General features: G+C 35.1%; 1 protein-coding gene across 2 annotated transcripts; it reads left to right on the top strand.

The window, feature by feature from the left end:
- LOC149947901 (kelch-like protein 8) lies at window positions 1–9,601 on the top strand. Of its 2 annotated transcripts, XM_090172250.1 has the most exons (9): window positions 1–245; window positions 3,537–3,821; window positions 4,795–4,974; window positions 5,076–5,358; window positions 5,939–6,082; window positions 7,199–7,479; window positions 7,790–7,949; window positions 8,032–8,233; window positions 8,918–9,601. In XM_090172250.1, exons 1-9 carry the CDS (start codon window positions 93–95, stop codon window positions 9,138–9,140), a joined length of 1,911 nt encoding a protein of 636 aa, XP_090028376.1. In that variant the 5' UTR covers window positions 1–92; the 3' UTR covers window positions 9,141–9,601. The 2 variants fall into 2 exon arrangements, with proteins under 2 accessions (XP_090028376.1, XP_090028377.1); XM_090172251.1 differs by lacking the exon at window positions 3,537–3,821.
- The last annotated feature ends 595 nt before the right edge of the window (window positions 9,602–10,196 follow it).

Raw genomic sequence — 10,196 nt, 5'->3', positions numbered from 1 at the left:
TGCCACTATGTCACTGATTTAATCTCATAATGTATGCTTTAAATGTGGATGAACACACAATCAATTAATGATTTAAAATTTTCGCTACCGAAATGGGTGATTCAATGAAAAATATTGCTCAAGAAGAAATCAGTTCACCGTTCCTTTATGAATCTAAGACTTTACACACTGCGTCTTTCCAAAAACTTTATGAGTTTATAGAGAATGATGTTTTGTGTGATTTGGAAATACGAGCAGGGTCTAAGGTATTTTTTTATTTTTATCGTATCTTTGTTAAATTGATTTTATTTTATTAAATTCAAATAAGCCTAACCTCTCATCTTTAACTGCATGACCTCCATGGTGTTGAATCTATAGCGGTACAAATTACTACTCCCCTTAAGTACGATTGTCTGTGTATTATACCGCTCTAACAATGTCAACTATACAAACAATCCTTATGTTATCTCCTTAATTAATGCTCTTTGCTCCCACTGTGATATTAATCGCCTTGCCCTCCTTCTCCTGGCGATTTTAATTACCCAATCGGTGCCAATACTCAAACTCAACTGTTTCTTGACTGTATTAATGAAAATTCTCTCACTCAATTTGTGTTATCTCCCACTAGAAATGGCGGTGCATTATGCCGTGACAATATTCTAGACTTAATATTCTCATTGGACCCTGATCTTGTCTCTAATGTGACAACCCTGGCCCCTCTTGGCCCCAGTGACCATGTTATTCTTTGTTTTTCCTTTGCCCTTGCTTGTGACTCTCCCATTTTTCGCCCTAAGCCCAATTTTTTTAAAGGTGATTAAAAATTTACTGGTCACTCATGATAGCCAGTAGTTCTTTAACAGACTCTTGGACCTCTTTTCTCTCTATTCTCCAAGCTGGCATTTGCTCCTTTATCCCGGCTACCAGTCCCAAACATAGGCTCATTCTCCCGCGCCGTACTGCCTTAAGCCGTAGAACTAAAACCCAAGTGTGGCATCCCTTATCTCTATAAAAAAAACGCTTAGCTACCCTTCTCGTTATCTCTCGTCACCTTGATATTTATTGGAAAGCCTGCAATGGTTATTCAAATCATTTGCGCACATTAAGACAGAAGTCTGAGGCTACTCTGTCCAAACTCATCACCAGTAACCCCAAGTCATTTTACCCCCACATAAATAAATTCCGAGTGACACGTTATAAACTTTTTGAGGTCCAAAAACCTGACGGTTCCTTTACAGTTACTCCTAAGGAGGCTGCTAATGTTTTTAATAACTACTTCGCCTCAGCAGTCCAAACCCAACCGTTCGTTCCTAGCCCCCCCCCCCCTCCCATTTCCCTGCCCGTCACCTTCGATAAATTTAGTTGCGAACTGTCGGATATCCTTCTATTAAACAAACTTAAAACTGATAAATCCCCCGGCTCTGATGCTGTCCATCCTCTGCTCCTTCGCAACTGTTCTGAGGCTCTCGCTTTCCCCCTTTACCTACTTATCTCTCTTTCCTTCTCGTATTGTACCCTGCCCCCTTCTTGGAAGAAGGCCAATGTGACGCCTATTCACAAAAAATGTTCACGTTCTCTTCCCTCTAACTTTCGCTATATTAAAGTTCTGAACCATGTCCCTAAACTTTTTGAATCTCTAGCCCACGACCAGTTAAGTACTTTTTTGCACTCCTCCAACTTCTTTTCCACTGCCCAACATGGCTTTCTCCCGAAATGCTCTTGCTTGCCACTAATCATTAGTCGAGCTGGCTGGACCAAGGCTTTAGCGTTGATGTTATTTTTCTGGACTTCACCAAAGCCTTTGATTCCCTCCCCCACCCTGCTATTCTCTCCGCCCTTCGCGATGCTGTTTTTTGTGGCGACGCGCTTGCTTGGATCAGTTCCTACCTCTCCCACAGCAAACAGCGCATTGTTGTTCATGGCGAGGCATCTGACTGGTCTGAAGTTCTATCCGGGGTACCTCAGGGATCTATTGCGCTCCCTGATGCTATTCATGAGGCCTTCACTGCACTCTTTGCTGATGACACCAAGCTTGACCTTTGTGTTAAAACTACTGCTGATTGCCTTTGGCTACTGTCAGATATTGTCGCTGTAGTTTCCTGGGCTTCTTCTAAGGGTCTCTCTTTCAACTCTGACAAATGTTCTGTCCTACACCTTGGTAAGAAAAACCCCAACCATATCTACACCATTGATGACGCCCCCATTAAAACCTGGTTATCCGAATGGGACCTTGGTGTACTGGTCGACCCTGCTCTAAAATTCTCTAGCCATGTCAATAAAGTATCTAAAAATATTCGCTCAACCTCCTTTTTCGTTCCCCCAAAATAATCCAAACTCTCTACATCTCCCTTATTCTTCCCCACTTAGATTATTGCTCTCCAATCTGGAAAACCTCCCTTTTATCTGACATCACTGCCCTCTAAAATGCTCAAAATTCTTTCACTAAACTCTCTCACAAATTTTCTCGTCATCTTGCCCCCACCTGCTTACGCCTTCTTCATATTGACCCTGTCCACCTTCGTCATCGCATTAACAACCTCTGCTTACTCTATGATTTTTTCCATAATAATTGAATAATATCTCCTCTACTCGTGGTCACTCCCTAAACCCCAGCGCCAAAACCATTTTTCTTCCGGGGACATCAATGACTGGAATTCTCTCCCACAGGACATAGTTTCAATTCCCAATCACCACACATTTCACCACCATGTATCAGATTATTTTCGTATCAAATGTCTCCATTAATTTAATTTGCTTTTCACTAGTCGTAAGTTTTATTTTCTCAATTTATCCTTAATCATATTACTCAATTTTCAAAAAATTTGATATATTGTTTATTTTTTTTTATGTGTTCGATTTATTACTCATTCCTTCAATGCTCCAAGAGAAGCTCACTATGTGGCTTATGGAGCCCTTTGTATAAATAAATAAATGAATAAATTATTCACACTCGTCAGCTTAAATCGGTCCACTCTAAAGGCATATTTGGTTGGCCAACACAGCTAGTCACAAACCAGGTTACTTAATTGAATGGATAAAATATTTCCACAATAGCTGGTTTTGCTTTTCGAGACTTGGCTCTAAATTGGTGTTTTTGTCAATTTTAATAGCCATTTTCGAAGGTGTAAGTGTATCTGTAGCTTGTAAGTAACCATCAAAGGCACAAATAAGTTTCCAAGTCATGAGTCAATTTGTCTATGTTAAATATCATAACAGTATATAAATCTAAGCCAAGTTTGTTATATACCATGGTTCTGATAAGTTTATGCTAGAACCACATTTTTATAATATGAAATAGCTATTGCAGCAATTTTGTGAGGTTTTTTTCTGTAAGGGAAATAACATTGGTGACATTGTATTATGTGAGACAGAAATCACTGGATTATATTCCATGAAGCACTTCGATATTCTGTAGAGGTTTTTGACTGGTACATTAAAAACAGAATACATTATTTTGTGATTTCTTAAACCTTGCCATTACACCTTTTTAAGATTACCATAAAATAAAATATTTGTAATTCTCTACAGAAATTAACTTTTCTTATAATTTATTATTCCAGTATTTCAAGTGTCATCGTGTTGTCTTAGCATGTTGCAGCTCATATTTCCGTGCTATGTTTACTTCTGGATTATCAGAAAGTCGCCAAAGAGTCGTCAATATTGGAGAAGTGGATTCTGTTGTTATGAAGTCCCTAATAGATTTCGCCTACACAGCTAAAATTCTTCTAACTTGTGAAAATGTTCAAGGCATTCTCCATGCTGCGTCTGTTCTACAAATTGACGCTCTAGCGCAAGGATGTTGTCGTTTTATGGAAAATAATCTCCATCCAACTAATTGTCTTGGGGTAAAATTATTAATATATTTCACCCTTGAATAATATGACTTTTCAACTCTTATCATTACTCTTAGGTCTCCTCTTTAAAAGCAAAATTTTGAGTCTATTTTTGCGCTCTCACCCGCAGCCAGGCTTCTCCACATGCATTGTATGTCTGACTTGGATGTAGCATGCTACCCTGTCATGCAACAGGCCAGGGTTTGACTCCTGGTATCTACTGTGAATATTTTAATTATTACTTTTGTAAGAAAAAACTTTACCTGTTATAAAACTTAAGTTTAACGATTTAAAAATTATTTAATATACAGATATGTCACTAAGCACATTTTATAATACAAAACGTTCACTGGAGATACCAGTATTCGATCTCTGACCTCCCCTGTGAATAGCAAGCTTGCTACAATCATAGCCATGCAGGGAATGCATTATAAAGTTAGGTAATTTTTAGCGAACAACAAAGTTAAATCAACTTTATGTTATATGTATAAACAAAAGTAGAAGTTAATGAAAAGAAGATATAGCAATAGTTTTAATGTAAGAGGCATTTTCCCTATGAGCCTGCTAGCTAATTCTTAATTTTCTGCTTAACGCATCATGAGAGAAGGGTATGACAACAGCCGCATCAGCTAAACCTTCCCCTCTGAGACCCGAGTGCGGAGTTGCACAGGTGTAGGAACTGTCTCACCAGTTAAAGACCTCCCTATCGGAGTTAGGGAAAAATCTTTTAAAAAATGGAATCTATCTGATAAGTTATTTTCATTCGCTTCTGACAAAATTCTTATTTTCAATAGCTCCTTATTATCTCTATACTCTAAATCAATGTTTATGGAATTTTTGGTTTCTGCTGGAAGTATGTTTTGATAGTAATTTAGTTTAGCTAACCCCTTTAGTATATTGGCATTGATTTTGAGAGTACAATATTAAGTATTGTGCTGTAACATGTACAGTCCCATTCAATGGCTTATTGATCCATTTATTTAAGGTTCGCCAGTTTGCAGAACGACATGGACTAATGCCTCTAGTTAGAGCTGCAGATACATTCACCCTTCGTCATTTCCCAAGAGTTCTATCATTGGCACAAGATGATTTTTTGTCTATCAGTGCCGGCCATTTGCAAGATTTACTCACTTCTTCAGAGCTTTGTGTAGAAGATGAAATTCAAGTAAGAAGAATTCAGATAGTGTTTTTTAATTTAATAGCTGGGTTATTCACATTCAGACTCGCAATACCGTAAATGGTTCTAAATGAATTTTGTATTTGAAGACCTTTGAATGCGTCATGAAATGGGTTTCACAAGATGTTGATAATAGAAAAGATGTTCTTCCTGCATTATTGGCACAAGTTCGACTTCCTACACTACCAACAGCTTATCTTCTACAAGAAGTTGAAACAAATGACCTTATTCGGAGAAGTATAGAATGTCGTGATCTATTAGATCAAGCTCGAGATTACAAACTGTGGCAGGCAGATTTAGTTCCTCATGTTACAAATTCTTCTCATTCAAATATGTATGGCGAAAGATGTCGACCAAGAAAAAGCTGCTCAGGTAAGGGTTTGTTTCATGTGTCTTGTTCATAAAAGTTGAAATGTGTTAGTTCATCACATGTAATTTAACTACTCATAAGCGGAGACATTAATTGCCTTGTAATTGATCAAGCATCAATGTTCTGTGAACTACTTACTCATCTCAGAGTGAGACACTGTAAGCCAATGCAATTAGGGACTCATGAGGCATATCCCAATTTATAGCATAGTTAGTACAACTTTTTTTTAACTGAAGTGACGTCAACTCTTATTAAAATTATTGAAACTTTTTGATAATTTTGTGAAATAGATTTAAATTTAAAACAAAGAAAATTCACATTTTAGACTTAAAATTTGCTCAGAATCTTAAGCTGAAACCCATAACATAATAGGAAATGGGATAGTTCGATATAGGGGTCACAAAAGTCCACAATTTTGAATGGAACACCACTTCAAAAACATGAAAATTTAATAATTTGTTAATACAGGCTCTAAAAAAAACGAATAATTATTTACAAGTATTCAAAAATAATTAGCTACTCATAACTTAATTAATTAAAATAACATAACTTATTAATATTAGGGCTCATTTGTTGTTGAAGGTTTGCTTTTTTGTGTTGGTGGGAGAGGTCTCTCAGGTGATCCCTTTTCATCAGTGGAATGCTATAGTCCTCTACGTAAAAATTGGTATACCAGTAAAAATATGACTACCAAGAGGAGGCATGTTGGCTGTACATTTGCTGATGGTATGTTGTTTTTAATCACTTTTTAAGAAATGGATTTTTGTAGCTGGTAGAACCTGTACATGGAAATTCTGATTAGTATCAAATTCAATTTCTTCACTGTTTTTGTTGAACAACTTGTCACCACTTGGTACAAATGTTGTAAACGCCCGTTCCTAAAATTAAATTGGATTTAAAATCATACAAATCAAGTGATATATTTATATCACAAAATTTATCGTTGGCTTCTTTTGTCACTGATATAATTTTCCCTTTTCTATTTTATTTTTAGTTTAACAAAAATTAACGGTTTACTTGCATTTTAAAAATGATTGTTTTTGTAAAATACTATATTTGAATTTTTGCTAATGTGAAAGGTAAAGATTTCTAATTTTTGTTAATAAAAATTTTTATATTTAAAAAATGCAAATTTAGATAATTTTAATGGTATCTAAGTTGTAAAATGTACAAATTTATTAATCAAAAGAAATGCTTCTTTATTTTTTACTTCATGTAACTGATGTAACCTCAGTGGATCTAGAAACTTAAATTACTTTTTGCGTTATATAAACTACCTCATCTTCAGGCTTTAACCCTTCAGAGTGTGATAATTGACAACCGTTTATCCGCTTATGTATATGTAAGATAAAATCTTTAAAAATTGCTGATTTCGACATTAAGGCTTGTAATTTGTGGAATTAATTAAATTTTTAATATGCAAGTATTAAAGAGGTAAAAATCTATAGTTATGTAGGGATGCTAATTGGTTTTTGTAAAAAACTTATTGAGGTTAATGGTAATAGTAAGTGTAGGGGGTTGTTGGCTCGTGTGTCTTTAAGGACTTTCCACTATATTTCTACACAGTATAACTCAGCCACTTGAAATTATGGCATTAGAAGTTGCCAGATGACTTGGGCCTAAGGTGGTGCCTTGGGTATAAGCCTAGCTGATTATTTGCTGTGGCAGGGCTAAGCACAAGCCTTGTACAGGGGCTAAAACCCTACTGTCCTGTATATCTTGGAAAAAGGGAAATTTATAAATATAAATTATTTTTTGGCAATTTCTCTGCCACACTGTACTACATTTCTAGATGCCAGATGGTTTATCATTTTCATATTCTTTCATTTAATTTTATAATAGGCAAATTATATGCTGTTGGTGGTTGTAATGAAAAAGAGCATTTGGGATCTGCAGAGATGTTTGATTTGGAGCTTGACCGGTGGATGTTACTGGCGCCAATGTCCATTCCTAGAAGGGGATTAGGAGCATGTTTTATGGGTGGAGCTCTCTATGCTGTTGGTGGTTTAGATGATACCACTTTTTTTGCAACTGTTGAGCGGTATGACATTACTTCCGATACATGGACCCCAGTAGCGTCTATGAAAACACCCCGAGGGGGAGTGGCAGTGGCTTCTCTTAAGGTAGTATAGTTTCTTGATTACCATAATACATAGTGATAACTTATTTTCATCTTTTTATTTAATAATATTTTTCTATTAAAAAATTCAGTGGTGAAGGTTTATTAATCACTTTAGATGAACACAATAATTGTCAATACTGAACAATAATATTGATATTTGTAAAAAATATGCAAACTTTTAAAAAAATATAGAAAGTAGTGAAAATTTAAATTCTTAAATAGTTATTGTTTTTCTTAAACCATAAGTGGATTATGTTTATTAATTTTTTTTGGCCTGTTACATTCATAGTGTTATCATTAAATTTTTGAAGGGCTTCCTTTACGCTGTTGGTGGTAATAATGGGCCATTTTCTTTGAGCTCATGTGAAAAGTACGACCCTCATCTCAACAAATGGACATTCATAGCTCAAATGAGCCAGTGTAGGGCTGGAGCGGGTGCCGCAGTTGTTGACGGGCTGCTCTATACTGTTGGTAAATCAAATTTCTGAATGCAAATTTTTCGTTGAAATATCCTATACAGGAGCTATTTCTAATGCCAATATTTCTGTCATAGGTGGATTTGATAATAATTTACCACTGTCGTCAGTGGAAAGGTATGATCCAGACAAAGATACATGGACTTCTGTAAGCAACATGCAAGTTCCACGAGGTGGTGTTGGTGTAGCCACACTCGGTGGTAAACTCTACGCTGTGGGAGGGCATAATGGAGTTATCTATCTAAATTCGGTAGAAGTATATGATCCTTTGACCAATAGGTATGAGTGTTTATTATTTAATATCATAATACTTGGCACAAATGTTTACTTCTATAAATGTAATTGTAATCTATCTTGGCTCCACCCATATGTAGTGCCTTATATTTTTATGGTATAGCTTATCGTCCAGTTAATTATTTTTATTAAAGCCAATAAGTAGGGATCCCTAGGTTTTTTTTTCCACACTTTTCCAGACCCGTAACCCGACCCCGACTAAAATCTCACCACTTATGATCCTTAGTTGTGAGGCATGTAACCATATATGGTTCCATCTAGTGTCAATTTAAAAAAATATATCTTTTGAGAAAAAGTATTTATGAAAAAGTTTGATTTCACTCAGTCCTAAGTAGCACTTCTTGCATTTGTAAATGAGACAACGAACTTGCTTTTCAATTTTGTGGAACAGGATTTGTAACTCAAACGAAATATTACTCTTATATTTCGAACATTCTCAGTGACCTAAGCAAATTGTTGATGAGTGGCATTTGATGATACAAACAAGAGGCCATGACACTACCTTCATAATTTATCAAAATTAATTGATCTATAGTACAACTATGTCAAATCTCTTGACTTGTATTATTAAATTTTTCTTAATGTTGAACTCATTCTCAAAATTGTACAATTATATTGACACGCTTATATTGTGTTCTATATTTCCATTTTTGTTTCAATTTATAACAGATGGACACAGTTGATATCTATTCAAATATCTCGAGCTGGTGCTGGGGTCACTTGGTGTCCATGTTCTTTATCATACTTGGAAACTTTAGAACAAAGGTCCAGTCAATCAGCATTAGAAAAAGTTCCAAATAAAAGTATTATTTTAAAAGAAGATATTGTAGCAGAGTCTAATAATATTAGTGGTGTCATAGAAAGATCTCGCAGATCAACGCTGCAGTTATAGTTAAATATTTAAATTTTTTTGCTCAACCTTTTAATCAGTTCCCTTAACCCATCAACTTAGTTTAAGAATAAACTAATTACGTCAGAAGAAAACATACAAAGCCTCAATTTTTTATTTTGAATGTATTTAGTAAACCGTTCTGTAACCCTGACCCAGACTAAAATCTCACTTTGTAACCTATATAATTCATCCTCATCATGTGTAAAAGGGCTCTTCATTCTTTTCCCAAAATAACTGAAAGTCCAAAAAACATTTCACCCAAAATCAACATTTAGTCAATGAACCCTCCTAGCAACCCTTTATTATTATCAGTACAAATAATCGCCTAGATTTTGCTCATGAAATGGGGTAAGCAGGTTTAAATACACCATACTGAAAACCCTTTCAATTTAGTCACTTTACCCCCAATTTTTTAATCTTCACTATTTTATCTGTAGGAGCCCCAACGCCGTACAATTGAACAGATTTTTTTTACGTGTATAGCGTTTTTGGCAATATTTATTCAGAGATTTATTTATACATTTACTTTTAGAAATTACAAGTAATATAGTGATTTGAGTGATAGACTATTTTGTTATAGCAAATTTGGTTCATACTCCAGAGTATGTGAAAGATATACTTTTCATACTATTGTGTATTTTATTTAAATAAAGTACATATTTAGAAGTTTGGTTTAGTTAAAAACTTTATTTAATCAATATTGAAACTTATAACTAGCTGCACAAAAAAGTTAGAGGTTGGTCCAGCTGGATTTCAGTCTTTCTTTGGAACTATGAGTTCGTTTGGCTGCTCCAATTTTAACCATCTTTGACTTTTTGTGCAAATGGATTTGTTACCTTTTTAAATGAATATTATATTGAAGATGGCGGAAAAGACTTGAGAGTCAAATGTCTTAAACTATGTACGCACGGTTTAAAAAAATTAGAGATTAATTGCGGGGTTGAACATTCTGAAAAAGCTAGTACACTAACTGAAAAATGCACGGGAAGACAAAAATCTCGCAATGATTTTGAATTTTTTAAACAAATTTGGTTTTTAACAAATCCACCTATCTTT

This window comes from Leiobunum rupestre, chromosome 4, assembly GCF_980474605.1.
Source record: "Leiobunum rupestre chromosome 4, qqLeiRupe1.1.hap1, whole genome shotgun sequence".
Taxonomy (NCBI): Eukaryota; Metazoa; Arthropoda; class Arachnida; order Opiliones; family Sclerosomatidae; genus Leiobunum; species Leiobunum rupestre.
This window is presented reverse-complemented; position numbering and strand designations above follow the sequence as displayed.